General features: G+C 39.3%; 1 protein-coding gene across 3 annotated transcripts; it reads left to right on the plus strand.

Moving 5' to 3' along the window:
* The first annotated feature begins 1542 nt into the window (after positions 1–1542).
* On the plus strand, positions 1543–16130 carry LOC101161389 (sodium/iodide cotransporter). 3 transcript variants are annotated; one of them, XM_011473897.3, is made up of 18 exons: positions 1543–1743; positions 2293–2365; positions 3067–3483; positions 5021–5086; positions 5257–5308; positions 5950–6017; positions 6146–6300; positions 6455–6595; positions 10043–10172; positions 10404–10492; positions 11721–11833; positions 12072–12142; positions 12581–12667; positions 13225–13427; positions 13547–13644; positions 15031–15116; positions 15202–15294; positions 15419–16130. In XM_011473897.3, exons 3-18 carry the CDS (start codon positions 3118–3120, stop codon positions 15485–15487), a joined length of 1887 nt encoding a protein of 628 aa, XP_011472199.1. In that variant the 5' UTR covers positions 1543–1743; positions 2293–2365; positions 3067–3117; the 3' UTR covers positions 15488–16130. The 3 variants fall into 3 exon arrangements, with proteins under 3 accessions (XP_011472199.1, XP_011472198.1, XP_020557972.1); XM_011473896.3 differs by having other exon boundaries at positions 1544–1743; positions 15199–15294; XM_020702313.2 differs by having other exon boundaries at positions 1544–1743; positions 2293–2331; positions 15199–15294.
* Positions 16131–16704: the final 574 nt, after the last annotated feature.

The raw sequence follows: 16704 nt of genomic DNA on the forward strand, positions 1-16704 counted from the left end.
AACCTGCTCTACAACCACCACTGCTGTTTTTTGTGTGCTTCATATTAAAGCCAGCTTTCATTAGGACTTCCAGGACCCACAGTGCTTTTCATTTTCTGTGTTTATGTGAATAAACTTCATCAGCTTGTTGCCTCCTGTGCGCTGCATGTGGATCCAGCACAAGTGTTTTTTGTCTCCAAAATTTAAAAAAATAGATTTTTTTTAATATGCATTCTATTATGATCTGTTCATCATTGTACTGCATGCGACCTAAATCTGTTTTTCAACAGATTTGAAATCCAGCTGGAGCCTCAAGGGCTGGACTCCTTCTGGATTTTCTTCCTGGATCATGCCTTATCTGCTGCTGATTACCTGGATCAGCTGTATTCAGCCAGTAACGAGCTTCAATGGCAGGTTGGTTGGAAAACATGTAGGACACCGGCCCCTTAAGGCCTGGAGTTTGACATCCCTGCTTGGTCACATGCAACTGTATAAGGCATTGACCTGTTTGGTTGCTGAAGGTTCTGGGTTGTCCGGAACCCCGTTGAAGGTCGTAGAGAGGAGCGGCCGCATCTCAATTGGTGTGCAGGTGTGTCATACTCTTCCCCCGAGACTTGTGCGGCCACCTCAAAGGTTGTCATGAAAATGGAACGTATGAATGTTGTGTGTGTGATATGTGTACCAGTAAGTTTTTGGAATAATAATGCAACTTGCATGTATAGATAATGTCCGATGGATGAGTCTGGGTTTGGAGGTGGCCAGGAGAATGGTACATTCCGGACCGAATTGTGCTGTGTGTGAAATTTGGTGGAGGAGGAATTATTGTGTGGGGTTGTTCTTCAGGACTTGGGCTTGGCCCTTTAGTGCCGGTCAAAGGAACTCTGAATGCTTCAGGGTACCAAAACATTTTGGACAATTCTGTGATCCCAACCTTGTGGGAAAAGTTGTCTCTCCGCGCCAACATTACTATGCACCTGTGCACAAAGCAAAGTCCATAAAGACATGGATGACAGAGTCTGGTATGGATGAACTTGACTGGCCTGCAGAGCCCTGACCTGAACCTGACAGACCTGATAACACCTTTGGGATGAATTAGAGCTGAGACTGAGAGCCAGGCCTTCTCCACCAACTTTTGGAAGACTGGTCAAAAATTCCAATGAACACACTTTTCAACCGTGTGGACAGCCTTCCCAGAAGAGTTGAAGCTGTAGTAGCTGCAATGGAAGGATCTGCATCATATTGAACTCAATGGGTTAGGAATGGGATGGCACTTTAGTTCATATGTGAGTCAAGGCAGGTGAGCAAAAACGTTTGGTAATTCAAGTGTTTTCTTTCTGCGAGGTCCACCATCAAAGACTAAATATAGCTGAGGTTTTACTGGCACAGCTCGCTATCTTTCTTTTAAAAGCAAATACAGGTCAATAAACTACAAATCTGCTTTTACTTTAGTACGTTATCTCAGTGCTATACAGTATCTTGTGTTGTGTAAACCGGCTGTTCTATTCTGCTGCAGGTTGCTGCTGCCCCACTTCTTCTGCTTATCTACTTTCTGCAGAGTCCCATTGTACATTTACACCAACCCTTTCAGCTTCCACACCTAAGAGCCAGGCTGCAAGGAATTTATTATAATGTGCTGTGGCGTCACAAAGACACACGTGCAACGGAGAGGGTGTATGGATGTGAAGCATCTGTTGGGGACTGAAGAGGTTTGTCAGCGCATTCTTTCTCCAACTGGAAGGACCTGAAGTAACCTGTGAAGCTGCGGTAAGTTTGACTAGATGTTTAAAGCTTTTCATTTGTCGTCTTAAGGCTGAATTTGGGGCTAATCTGAAACTAAGGCAATTACAAAAGCAATTAAAAAAACATATTGGTGTAAAAAGAAGACTCGGTGCATTAGATCATTTTTTTTTTATTTCATACATAGCTTTAAAAAAAACACAACATATGTTGATGTCATAAACAAACTCTAACCAGCCTTTGTTTTAAAAAAAGAAAGGGTATGTTCTCTTAACCAGTTTTTCCTAAAAGGCAGACTCTCAACCTTTATAGCATTTTCTTCTTGTCCTTAACTTTAAAGTGAAATGCAAAACATGCATCTAAACTTGGAATACGCTTTGGTTGTTTTACTGAGGATATGAATATTAAAAAATACATTATATTTGTTGTAATCTCTGACATCTAAACTATAAATGTCGTTTCTTATTGTCTTTTAGATTTTTTTGGAACCAGATTAATTAGATTTACAATATCGTGTTCTTTCGTTCATCCATCCATCCATCCATCCATGCCCTGTTTCTGTTTTGATCTGTGCAGGGTTTGGTGGCACCTGTCCCTGTATACTTCAAGGCAAAGGCAAGGGGCACCCTGGACTGCTTGCCAGTCAAATGTGTGTTATTTTCTCCTACTAATAGTATAAATATTACTAGTAGTTTATTTTTCAATATATAATATATAATATATTTAAAATCAAAGTATATCTTTGACAATGACAGAGAATTTTAAAGCAAAAAAAGTCTGTGTTGGTGTTTTTTCTTAGTTAAAAATCCACTCCGATCATCTTTTAATCTATTTTTTGCACTTGGACATAGTTTTTGCAAAGAAGCAGCAGTTCAACTCGGCCCCCTTTCCGTCATCCATAACTGAGAGCTCTATGTTTACATGCTAGCCCCTCACACCCCTTACCTAACATCACCGGTGCAACTAAAATAGTGGGTCATATTGGAGTCATATAGTTTTGAGCCTTTTGTCAGCACAGACGAGGAAGACGTACATGGATCTCGTCGTCTACAAGTGGATGAATCAGAACGGAGTGGAGCAGGGAGTTTGTAGCTGGCCCGTTGTATTTACAAAATACCAAAAACGATCGTTTTCAAACTGAATTTTTTGCATCTGCTCCTGATTCACAACACATTTAAATAAAGATATACTCAGAAATTCAATTTTAATCATAATTTTTTGTATTTTGCATGAGAAAATGCCACAAGAAAATGTTAAAAACACGATTTTCATCAGAGCGGGTCTTAAGGTATATTACAAATGCTCAGAGCATTCAGTTGATTGCCATCTAACTGTTGCTTTCTCTGACAGATCTAAACACACAAACTAAACCACAAGGACGGAGAACATCAAAGTCAAACAATGGAGGATCAATCTTCCAATAAGTCAACTAGTCAGGGTTTTGTCCTTTTGGACTACGTTGTTTTTGTAGCAATGCTACTGATTTCTATGGCTATAGGACTTTTCCAGGCTCTGAAAAAGAAATCAGCTGATGCCAGCGCCAGGGATTTCTTCACCGGAGGTCAAAGTATGCCTGCTTTGCCTGTCGGACTGTCGCTTTGTGCCAGCTTCATGTCAGCGGTCCAGGTTCTGGGTGTTCCGTCTGAAGGCTTACGCTACGGTTTTAAATTCCTCTATATGTGCCTGGGACAAACCATCAACTCCCTGCTGACAGCCTACCTGTTCCTGCCGGTTTTCTTTCGCCTGGGCATCACCAGCACGAATCAGGTCACAAATGAGGTTCCACTTTGTTGCCCTAAGTAATTTATAAATCGTTCATAAATTTACTCCATTATGAAGATCGAGTAGAAGTTACCTCAGGTTAAGAAAAATAAAATAAAATGTGTTTTTGTGTTTTTCCACAATCAAACTATTTCCTCTTCGTGAAGTAAAAAACAAATGAATTAAAACTGCCAACTTTCCTACTATTTATTTTGATTAAATGAAGCCCTTTTATGATATTATAAGTGATGAGTTTAATTTACAATGTGTGGGCTAACCCCGTAGATAATTTTACTTTAATGTGAAAAATAGTTTATTTCTTTGCTTTCATTTGGTTTGAAAGATCAAATTGCTGAATGTATTACTTTACAAAGAGGAACAAAGAATTTCAAACAATTCTGTAGTGTTAGGTGAAGGTAAATTACATGTAAATAGGCTGTGTATCAACTGATAACTAAAGTAAAGGAACAACACTCAACATTTTGAATCTATGCTATCTGCTAGGTAACACACAACATGAAAAACGGTCAAAGTAAAAAGCTAAATTAAAGGCTGAGACTATGTCAGAGTTCCCTCCCTACTCCCTTACTACTAAAAAGGGATAAAGTGTGGAACAATGAAGTGCCCTGGATTTTAAAACCAATTCAGACCCAATGCTTAATGCTCTTTTTTTCTTTCTTTTAAACTGCAAATATGACATAACCGATTTCACAAAGTGAAAATCTAATTAATACAAGCATTTTACGACGACTATTTATGAATCTGCTGTGTTCTAATGATAAAACCATGGATGGTTTATTAACATACATTTAAACACTTTAAAAAATGTTTAATATGCATTATGCATTGTGGTCTATATTTGCCAATCTAATGAGCATTGATGCAAACTGGTCTTTAGCAGAGACTTCTGGGAAATTTCTAAGGCACTGGATTTTGGAATTTTAGGTTGTGTCCTAATTCCCACCCTATCCCCTAACTACTAAAAAACTATATAGTACCATGGAATGCTGTATATTTTAAAAGCAATTAGGACACCAACCTTACAACTTTTTTCTTTTCTTTTTTAACAGGGGATATGACATCATCACTTTCACAAAGTTAAAATCGAATTCAAATGAGCATTTTGCGATGATTATTTATGAGTCCACTGTCTTCTGAAGATAAAAACGTTGATGGTTTACAAAAAAAATACATTTAAATACATTTTTTTGGTAAATAATGTCCTGACGCAATGTATTGTGGTCTATTTTTGCCAACTAGTTCAATGACTATTATGCCACTGAAACTGCTGTTGTTTTTATTTTTAATTTATATTGGACTTAAAGGAATTTATACAGTATTTTAAACCAGGCTGACAACTGTGTGTTTGTCTTTATGTTGTATTCCTGCTCCATGAACCCATAAAGACATGAAGATTTCAGTTTGTACAAGACTGTAATTAAAAAATCCACCTGTGGGGCAAAAAAAAGGAAGTGAAGAGGGATGAGAGATATGTGCTCAGAAAGTCTATGATGTTATGACACCAACCATCTGCTTGTCACAGTATCTGGAGATGAGATTTGGCAGAGGGATGCAGCTGCTGGGAAGTTTCCAGTTTCTGGTAGCAACGGTGAGGCTGGGATTTTGTTTTCCTTTCTGAGTCAAAGATTAAAATGCAGTTGAAGGTAAAACTAAAAGTTTTGCACAAGATTCTGGAGCAAAGAGGTCTTTTTCTGTTTCCTAGTTTTGTTTTTCTTCTATTTTCCGGACGTGAATTTGTTTGCACTTGTTTGTTCTCAGCTGCTTTACACAGGGATTGTCATCTATGCACCTGCTTTGATATTGAACCAAGGTAGGAAACTGCAGAATGAACTGCTTTATTGAAAGATTTGCGCAATATCAAAATTAAAGTACCATTTGTAGTTTTCTTATATAAAAAATATATTTATATTTTACATTGTTTATTTATTAAATACTTTTGCAACTCGTCTGTGTATTAAATCCTGGCTTTTGTTAAAATGCAGCTGTTGGTATGTCATTTGAACAAATCAAAATGATATAACGCTGAAAACATTTTGTCTTAAGTGAATTTATTTGAATATAAATGATGAAAAAATAATTTTGTGCGTGCTCTACTATGTGACTTCTTTATTTTATACTATAAACATCTGCTTTAGTACATTATTTTTGTTGGGCATGTCAGCAAATCCATATTGTCCATAAGTTGATGTTTGATACTTAGAATGTTATTAATAGAGCTAAAAAATGTTTTAAAAAATCCTGCTGCAGGTCACACTATTCACCTCTATGTGCATCATATAGGGTATTATGGGTCTAAAAAAGTTGTTTTTGGAACATGTCGTTGAGCCCAAGAAAAGCTCATTAACAGAGGTGCTTAACATGAAAGTACAGTCTGTGAGTTTCGCAATGAACCATTGTTCTGTTTTTAATAGAAAAAAATTAGCACTTCACTCTGAACTCTTTCTTTTGCAGCCACGGGGCTTAACATGTGGGTGTCTCTGTTTTCCACTGGTATAATCTGCACGTTGTACACCACACTGGTAAGAACTTTGACATGTCCATGAAGACACCTTGACCTATTAGACTGATTAGTGGGAATAAAATGACATTCTAAAAGTATGAAAAGAGATTTTCCATTAAACTCTTTTTTCCTCATCTCCCTGTGAAGGGTGGCATGAGGGCTGTGATCTGGACTGACGTCTTCCAGGTCATGGTGATGTTGTTGGGTTTTGTTGCAATTTACATCCGTGGCACAATTCTGGTTGGTGGACCTGCACGAGTTCTGGAGATTGCCAATAATGGATCACGTATAAATTTCAATGAGTAAATACTTTTCGTAAACATCATTGTATTCATTTTTGAAAAGTTTTAGTGATTCTTTTTTCCATCTTTGTACTTTCAATGAAACAGTGGGAGAAGTTTAAAGGACGCCGTTTTAAATCATTTTGTGCAAACAGTTCTTGCTGTTCTTTTCCAGTTTTGATGTTGACCCACGAAAGCGCTACACCTTCTGGAGCCTCACTGTCGGGGGTGCGATGGTTTGGTTGTCAATGTACGGGGTCAACCAAGCTCAAGTCCAGCGGTACATCTCCTGCCGGACGGAGCGGGATGCCCAACTGTGAGTGGAAACTTGCTTGTTATGGCCCACAGCGGTCCTGGACTGCAAGAACAACACTGTTTTTGCGGTTCTTCTTTCTTAATGGTCCTCTGAGTAGAAACACCACCGTCTCAAAATCTCACCAACATTTGTATGCACCTTGAACTTGCTGAAAATTAATTTTTGACATGGTGAATGATGTCCCCCCCCCCCCCCCCCCCAAAAAAAAAAAAATTAGAATATAAAAAAATTACAGCAGAAGAATTTCAGTAGAAATTTCACACAGCTGAAGTCTATAACCACAGCCTAAGTTTAAGTGACCTTTGACCTCTGGAAGAGGCCAACATCTTGAAAATTTAATGAAAATAAGGCTTATCTACAAATTTAAAGTAAAAAAAAAAAAATTAAAATTGGAAGTCCACGTAGGCATTTTCCTCTATCTTCTCATTACTTCTCGAGCATCGTTGGGAACCTGCTTGGGAAAAAAAATTGAAAACCATAAGTTGTTTTTAATGGCGTTAGCGTGTTGAGCACGTAAAAGTGGCGTTTCCCTGTTGCTTAAATATCTTTTGACGGAGTATTGTGAAAATTTAATTCATAAATTGTTGGATCAAGTAGAACAAAACTATATGATATATGATAGGATGTCCAGGGTGTTGCCTCTATTGCCAAGGAAATGCAAAAAATTACTTCAGCTGATTCTTCTAAAAAATACCTAGACCTGATCGTTACCACCTGGCGACTAAAAAATAAAATGGTTGCTATGGAGCTAAAACCAACAAAAACTTGTTAAGTGCTGCCCTGACCAGGATGGCTGAGGCAAAGGGGTAGAGTGAGGGGTGTGTAGCCGCCGCTCAGCCAGAGAGGCGAGTCAGGGGAGAGCCGTGAGGGAAGGTAGAGCCTGCAGGCTGTACAATGCCGCTCACAGATTTCATTTATATTGACATCCTCAGCACATTAACACTTTCTGTTCTGACCTTTTTGCTGAAGTTGAACAGGTCCTGTGATAAGGTTTGAAAACTTAAGGTGCTTGAGGATGTAAAAAACAAACACCCTGCAAGTTTTCCTCTACAAAACACTACAAAAACTGAGATTTGCTCCCGCTGTGCTGGGGGCTGAGAAAACTCACAGTCCCACCTGCTGTTCCATGTGAACTCTGCACATCATGTTATGTCACTTCATTTTAATTTTGTACCAATTCCTGCTGTGAAAAATGTGTGCAGTGACCCAGATGTCCTCAAACAATGATGTCATTATAAGATTTGATTGTGAAATACATGAGACTGCTAATTCAATGTTAAACCCCTTCTGCTTTTGCCCTCCAGGATGGAAAAAAATGTGTTAATCTTTTGTTTGATTGTTTTTTGTTAGAATGATGTAACGTTCTTATAGTAACTGGTGGAATGTTATTCAGTTAAGTCAAGTAACATCAGATTTTTTTTATGTCAAGAAATGTTTTCATGAAAAAAGTTTGCTTATTTCCTATTTCATTTCTTTTTCAAATTTGACATAACAAAGACATATTGTAGGTCATGTATTGAGGCTTGAAGTCACTTAAAAAGTCTTAGATGTTTCTGGACATCTATCTGTATTTGTAGGAGAAATTATTTTCTTTTTGCGGGTTTTAAAATGGAGAAAAATGTTGACTTTTGTTGCCAGTCCAGCGTCTTTCAGTTAATGAAGGAAGTGAGTGTGAAGCCATTTCTACCACAGCAGCTCTTTGAGACACTAATCTATGACTTCATTTCATCTCATCTGGATTACCGTAACTCAACAGAGCTGGGTGATATAGCCAAAAAATAAAATCTACAATTTTTTCATTCCAAATTTGATTTTCGGTTTTAATCAATTTCTTTTTCCCTCCTTTTACTTTAACAAAAAATCCAAATTTTATCTTATTATTTATCTCTTTAATCTTGGTTCTTTGCTTTTGGTGTTTTCACACTTTTTATTAAATGTTTTATTTTCAATCACAAATGAATTGTTTTAGTTTTCTTGCTGAAAAAACGCACCCATGAGAAGAGGAGTTTCAGCCAGTCACCTGTAGTCTGCACAGAAAAAGCACTTTTTTCCTAATTTTGCCTCCAGTTGATTCATTTTTACATGAAATCATAACAAAAACAGCCTAAAAGCTTGGTAGTGTTTTGGATTCTCTCCATTGATAGTAACCGCTGTAAAGTTAGAAAGGCGCTAATAACAAAGTTCCATACAAAGTGGATTCATGCCTGTTAATATATTTATAAAATACAGTTTTTGTAAATGTTCTATGAATTAATATTGTTGCATTTATTCGCCATGTCTTAAAGTCCGCTCTGTGAAAATATAGTCTGACTTTAAACCGGTCCGTGATTACATGTAGGTGACACACGGAATAGATCGTTAGCACCCAAAACAGGACACAGAGGCAATTAGCAGAAGTTACGGGGGTCAGGGGCGCATCACGCGGAACGCGATTTGTCTTTTTATTCTCAGCCTTGCAGAAGTAGCTCCTCTTTGCTTGCTGCTGTTTTCACATCTCTGCTTTGCGAAAACGGAAGCGCAGGAAAGCAGAGAGCTGGGAAAATAAAATCTCCATTTTCCCAAAAGCAAATCGTCTTAAACAACAATTTTGAATTAATCAATTAATCGCCCTGCCCTACAAGAAACCGTCTTACACCGGTCCTGCCTCTGGCTTTGAACTGTTCTGTCATGTATCTACCTTTTTTCTTTACTGTGGATTCATTTTAAATTTTGACTGTTCAATTTCTTGTTTCATTTCTGGCTGGGTTGAGGTGCATCCATTCATCCGTCTATATTCTGAACCTGCTGAATCACTTTTGGGGTTGTGGGATAGCTAGAGGCTTTCCCACCTACTGTTGAGCAAAGGCAGGGTACACCCTGGACAGGTTGCCAGTTCATCGCAATGCCACAAAATCCCTCACATGCACATCTAAAGGCATTGGAGAACCATGAATCTACTGATGAATTCTCGTTCTGGACTGTGGGAGGAAGTCGGAGAAAACCTACGCATGCATGAGCACAATATGCAAAGTCCATACAGAAAGGTCCCAGCTAGGATTTGAACCAGGGCCTTGTCACTGTGTGCTAACCACTAAACCTCCGTGCAGCCCTTGCTGAGGTGCTTTTGCAAACTGTGTAATTTTGCTTGCTGGCACAGATAAGTTCTACACTCTGCTTTTAAACAGTCCAGCATTTTTCTGTTGCTTTTTGACCACTTAATTTGCACAACTTCCACACAACCATCACTTAGCACACCTGAGATTAACAACTTGCCAAAAATATGTGGCAAGAATTAAGAGTTCTGCCCACAACAATCGTTTAAGACATTAAAAAGTGTTCGAATTCACATCAGCCTCTTGGTTATGTTTGAGACGAAGGAAGTTTCCTCACAGATCTGTTGGTTTACTGTTCTCATCAGGAGGGAATAAACCAAATGTGACTCTGCAGTAACGTGTGGTTTGATTGCAGGGCCCTGCTTGTGAACCAGGTTGGTTTGTGTCTCATAGTGAGCAGTGCAGCGACCTGCGGCATTGTCATGTTTGCTTACTATAACAACTGTGACCCACTGAAATCTGGGAAGATTTCGGCTCCTGATCTGGTAATCATATTATTCTGTTGAAAAGAAAAAAAACATGACTCTCACTCTGAACGCTGATGCAAGAAAATTGCCAGAATAGCTTTTTTTTAATATAGATATTACAAGAATGGTCTTATTACCACTGCTTCGCTTTCATTTTTTTAGTCTTTTATTTTAAATGAACATGTTATGTTAAGTTTAAGTCCTACAAGAAATTAAACTTGTTTTTCTCTTGTCACGTAAATGATGAAGTACATGCCATACTTTGTCCTGGAGATATTTCAAAATCATCCAGGATTTCCAGGGCTTTTCCTTGCCTGTGCATACAGCGGGACTCTGAGGTATGTTAAGCTTTTCAAAGGAAAGATTCTGTACTCTGTCTTGTGAAATTAGTTTTATCATTCATTCATTTATCCTCTAAGCCCGTTTTTGTCCCTTTCGGGGTCACGGGGCTGCCGGAGCCTATCCCTGCCACTCGAGGGCGAGGGCAGGGGACATCCTGGACAGGTCGCCATTCTGTCACAGGGCCGCATATCACACACTCATGCACACTCACATTCACACCTAGAGACCATTTAGAGTAACCAATTAACCTGTTGTTGCACCGAGCAAAGAAGGATAATTAGCGTGAAGCAGGTTAAAGTTTTTATTAATACAGAGGCACCATCATTTGTAGTTTAACAGCCTGACACCGTACCGATAACACCACAGCAAACGTGCAGAAAAAACAAAAATCACAATCAATGCACACCAATAACAAAATCCAAACATGCAAGATAACTGTGAGGCACAGCAAACTCAGTCAGAGAAGTAGAGAGAGTTCAGAGAAGTAGTCCACTCCTGCACTTGATTAATCAATCATGCTGAGAGAGCCCTGTGAGGAGTGGACGAACAAAGCATAAACTTAAACAGGACACCAGGGCACAGTGCTCCAACACTAAAAACAGAAGACACACCATATTGAAACATTTCAGATAAAAATGCTTTAACCATTGTTTAAAATATACCTCTGCCGTCATAGATAAGAGCGTATATACCTGGTGCGTCGCAAAACCTCACGCCCAGTCCATAAAACCCCCGGTAAAACAGGATCTGCCGTGAACCTGTCATAAAATTAAAATAAAAACATCAACCACTGCTTAAAACATTAGCCACAGGTAAAGATAAAAACACTCTTACCGCACTTAAGCCTCAAGCCAATTGAAGCAGCTCTGTGAGCTAACCAGTTCCCTCACAGGAAACCATGGCAACCACACATCAACTTACTATTATACCCTCTGCACCATGGGCACAGCGACACCCTCAGGTGCCTCCCATTACACTATGAAGCATGTTTTTGGACAGTGGGAGGAAGCCGGAGTCCAGAAAACTCAAACATGCACGGGGAGAACATGCAAACTCCACACAGAAAGGTCCCCTATTGGGGATTCTGTTTCAGGTCCCCCTGGTCTGGGGGACTCAGAGCATCTTAGAAGATGAATGAGTACAACACAGGAATCCGTTTGTGTAATTGTGTGTAACAAGTTCCAGCTGCTCCAGCCATTGGTGACAAAGTCTGCTTCCCCACAGCACAGCTTCCACAAGCATAAACGCCATGGCTGCAGTGACCATGGAGGACCTGCTGCATCCGCATCTGCTCCAAACCTCACAGAGGAAACTTGTTCTTGTTTCCAAAGGACTGTGTAGGTTGATTCTCATTTAATATTGAAGTTTCAAATTGCTTTATTGTTTTTCTATAAAGACAACCTGGCCCCACATTGTAAAGCATTTTACTAGTAAAATAGATGCCTGCTTTAAATGGTTTCTAAGTGGTGTTGGGACTAAATTCTATTCCACATCTTTTTCAAATCCTACTGTTGTGATGTCCATCCCCTCTAATGGTCTTATACTTAAAACGTCCTCTGTCTATTTTTCTCCTAGCATTACTATATGGAGCTGGCTGCATCACCGTGGCGTCTCTCTGTTCTTTTTTGGACTGGGGGGTTCTGCAGGTATGATATCTTATCAGAGTCCATCTGTTTTCTAAAACCCCTACTCCCTTTCATAAAGTTGCTGGAGCCTATCACACCCACTGTCAGCTGAAGGTGGGGTACATCCTGGATAGTTTTCTGATAAGTGGAACATGTAAAATATATATATATATTTTTTAAGTAGTTGGTGTAATTGAAAAGAAAACTGTACAATCAATGGACTAGATATTTTCACTCATTATAATTTACAAGATACACTTTAAACAAATAAAAACGTGTTTTTATGCTAAAGTTTGAACAGTTGAAGTGTGAAATTTACTATTTAAAAACAGCCATGCTTTTTTCTTGGTTTTTGCACATATGATAATCAGTCTAAACTAAATTACATCACAGTATGTTTTCATGTTGGCAAATATATAGTTGATTGCATAAAGCACTGTTTGTTTTCTCTCTTTTCAGGGCTCCTTTACTGTCATGGGTGTAGTCAGTGGTCCAGTCCTGGGTGTATTCATCCTGGGAATGTTTGTCCCGGCTTCTAACAAGCTGGTGGGAACATTTTGTATAATTACTAGTATTTTACTGTCAGGGGAAAAAGCACAGTACTAAAGTAACAAACAAACTAAGTTTCTATTTAGATTTTCTCTTCATTCTCCTGACAAATCTTTAGGGTCCCTCATTTTGGAGGGGGCGAGAATAGATTAAAATAAACGAAAACATGCAAAGCAAGAATGACCAAGTATTGTTTTGTTTGTCATACAAACAGTTTTTAAATTAAAGTTTCAGTTATTATTAGTTTTTCATTTTGACTGATGAGATAAGCCTTTTGTTTTCACTTCCACCAAATGCTATTATTATTATTAAATGCTATTATTTGTCACATATTTGTGCAGGTTCTTCTTGATATATTGTTTTGGTTTGTTTTAAATATTTAACACATTCTTAAAAATATGCTGAATTCAATTCAATAAATGCAACCTTGTGAAGAGAACAGACAGTCAGCTTTGTTTCTTATGCAAAGAGCAGGCTGGAGCTTGTTGCACCAATGAACATTTAGTCAGGGATTGGGACTCAGATTGCTGAACAAGTCTTGATCATTCCTGCAGGGAGCGTTCTCTGGGATAGCGGTGGGATTCTGCGTTTCATTGTGGCTGGCTGTGGGTTCAACTCTTTACCCACCTACTGAGGAAACAATGGGTGTCCTTCCAAGCTTCTCTGGAGGCTGTGAGCCCAGTAACATCACCCTGAGCAGCATTTCCAACCAAGACCAGCTCTCCATCTCCACTGCACTTCATCCCAAAGAGGAAGGGTCAGTGACGTTAATTTTCTAATAAAATCTTGAAGCAAACCTAAGTGTACATAAAAAAAATCAAAAGCAGTCATAAAAACTTAACCTGTTGTTTATTTTTTTCCTTTTTACAAACCCAGGGGCATTAAGAACTTCTACTCCATATCTTACCTCTACTTTGGAGCCATGGCCACCAGTTCAGTTATAATTGTTGGTTTAATAATAAGCTATGCAACAGGTAAAAAAAAAAAGTAAACATCTCGATTTTTAGTAATTGCTAAATGTCACTATAATGCAGTGCTTTTCAAATAGGGGGCACGCAGTAGTGGCGGTTTTAGGCAAAGGTAATATGGGCAATTGGGGGGGTGCAAATTTAACGGGGGGCGGTGGTGACAGCAGCTCAGTGCTTGGAAAAAATCTGCGACACTGCTGGTTTCCCTATTATCTGTTATATGACAGAGTTTGTAACAGCCTGTAACTGTGAACTGCCATCCCTGCAGCTGCTCCTGTCTCCTGTCACACACAAGAAGGAAAGGGGAGGGGTAGTGGGCTCAGGCTGTAAACTGGGCAGCGGAGAGCTGCAAGCGCAGCCTGGATTGCGCAACACCAGGAGCGTGCCTTTAGATTCCTAAGCTCATGCTAATAATGTCATTCTTTATGAACTATTGTAGTTATTTTGATGACGTGTCTTTATCTTCCATAAATGTATTCTTTGTCTGCCTGTCGTTTAGTTGGTGTCAGTATCTGACATAAAGACAGCAGGTAATGCAGGAAAACAGCTGCACTTTATGAGATCATGGGTGAACAATCCATCATTTAGAAAACAAATCAGCACAACGTCTTTTACCTATTTCTTCAGACTAAAAACGTTAAGTACATGTATATTGGTGCTGCTCTGTTACTGTTTCAGATCAATTTACATTTAATATTATTTATTGATTTAATTATTTTTCTCAGCATCAGTGCGTACGACAATCAGAACATAGTTTGTGTGGACATCCTGCCTGATTTCCAGCTCTCCCTGGAATCCTAAATTCTGACTACCTGAACATTGGAATCACTTGAGTCAGCTAATCAGCGGAAAGTTGGTCATGGAGAGCTGGAAAGCAGGCAGGATTGTGGCTTTTGAGGAGCAGGGTTGGCCAGCCCTGTCCTGCAGGCATCCTACGATTATTTATATACACATCACCTGAACATCCTGCGTGCAGCTTTTGCATGTGGTCAGTAAGAAGCCACCTTACTTATGACTAGAATGTGGCATCAGGACACCATAGGACAGCATCACCCCTAAAGTATAAGTGCATGCAACTCACATTATTCCTTCCTACAAGTTCCTACAAATACTTCACATACCAAACTCTCAACAATCATTCCATTGTCATGACATCTCTTAAGGTGCTCACACCAGCCACAAGGGAACTTTAAAACACACCTCCATTTCCCTTAAGATGTGGCCGCAACTGTCCATGACCTAAACGGGCCGGACAGCCCAAACACCTGCAGCACCTGTACGTGGCATATAGTGATTGAACATGATCGTGTTGCTCTTAAAGCTTATGGCCTCACATTATTTTATCAATGTTATAAAACCACAGCAACTGATGGTTTCTTTGTGTTCACACAGGGCCAACCAAGAGGAGTCTAATTAAAGAAGGTTTGCTGTGGTGGGATCTGAACAAAAACAAAGAAAATATCCCATCTGAGCGCAGGGTTAGTAATTCATCAGTGTGGATGTAACACCATCAAAGAGCAATGGCATTCTATCTATATGTGTGCTTTCTATTCTTGTCAGAAGACTGAAACAATGTCCAAAGCCTTACCTTGCCTTCAACAAAATGCATGCTGGGAAACAGAGCAGGCACCTTCCAGCCCAATGTACAATAACCAGGTAAAGAAAAAGCACATTTTTCGATGATTGTGAAAGATTGATCAATTTTTCAGAGATTGGAACTGAATCGGGTCATGTGCTGGAAAAGTTTGTTTGAAAAGCAAAACTGTGCTCTTTCTTGCAGAGTCACAGGGGGTCAGAGAATCTACAGGTGGTGTCTCTTATAAACCTGCACAAAGACAATGTCCTGTGAGCAAAGTTAAAGAATATCACAAAATAAACTTAAATGGCATTAATTTTCTGAGGTATTGAAACATTTGGGCCTTTCTGCCTTGTGCTGTAGCTGAGCTTTTATTTAAGTGGTTTCAGTCACTGCTTTTTTCACAGAACTCTTCCGTAGCCTCCAATGCACTTTAAAAATCTTTCTAACATCTGATGAAGTAAAATATATACCTTAAATTCTGTTTGTCCCTGCATTGTACCTCCTCCTGGATGATGAAGAAGGTCATGTTTAAAGAGCCGGAAGGTTTTTTTTTTCCAGTCTTTCATACTTTTATCTTAAAAGTCAAGCAACTCAGAGCTTTTTATTTTGCAGCAGGAAATGTGAAGCCGTAGGAAACTTTGTACAACCACAACAGGTTTAGACATGCAGTTAGAAATGGCTCAAGTGAATCGACGCCCAGGAAGGAAGTCACTCAAAATACATTGACATCAAAAATTGGCAGCATTTTTTAGAAAGAAACCTATTTTTAGCCTGATTATAAACTATATGGTCATTAACTTGTTTTTTATGATTTCAAGTGACTTTTGAGGATTTTTTTGTAACAATTGTCATGTTCTGTAATGGCATGGGACAAACTTTTGCAACAGTGATGAATAAATTATATTCCACAACAGCTCTCTGGCAGCATTTTTAACTTTTGTTTATTTACCAACCAGGAGTATGACAGAATGTACAGAAATCCAACCAGTTTTTCCCCACATGAATTTGTACAGTTTTTGTGGGGGAAAAGAAAGAAATTACTCATGTTTGCCCCATCCTGAAGAAAAAGTTATTTAGTTGCCCCACACTGACACCTGCTGGTGGACCTGGAACTGCATCCATCATGGCTGCTGAAAGGAGTGACTTCAAAAGCATTTCAGATCACATAAAGATCATTTATTGAATTTTATGAACCAGTCACAGATGTTTGACTAAGCAGAAGTAAACAGAATGTCGTCAAAACTCTTTGAAGATCAAAATCGATGAGAAAATTAGCAGATATTGTGCTTCCTGAACGGCTCGGCCGCCTCCTCCACGTCGCTGCCTGCAGCTACTGTTCCTCCGGCCGACCCTTCACCACTCCTCCGCGGCCCTGTTTGAGTCCTCGTCGGCCACGGCGCAGTCAAGCCGCTGGACACTGGGGAGCGCCAGATCCCTCTCGTTTAACTTTTCCAGAAACGAGGCGAGCAGCCGTTTGTTTAAGTGGT

This window comes from Oryzias latipes, chromosome 4, assembly GCF_002234675.1.
Source record: "Oryzias latipes chromosome 4, ASM223467v1".
In the NCBI taxonomy this organism is placed as follows: domain Eukaryota; kingdom Metazoa; phylum Chordata; class Actinopteri; order Beloniformes; family Adrianichthyidae; genus Oryzias; species Oryzias latipes.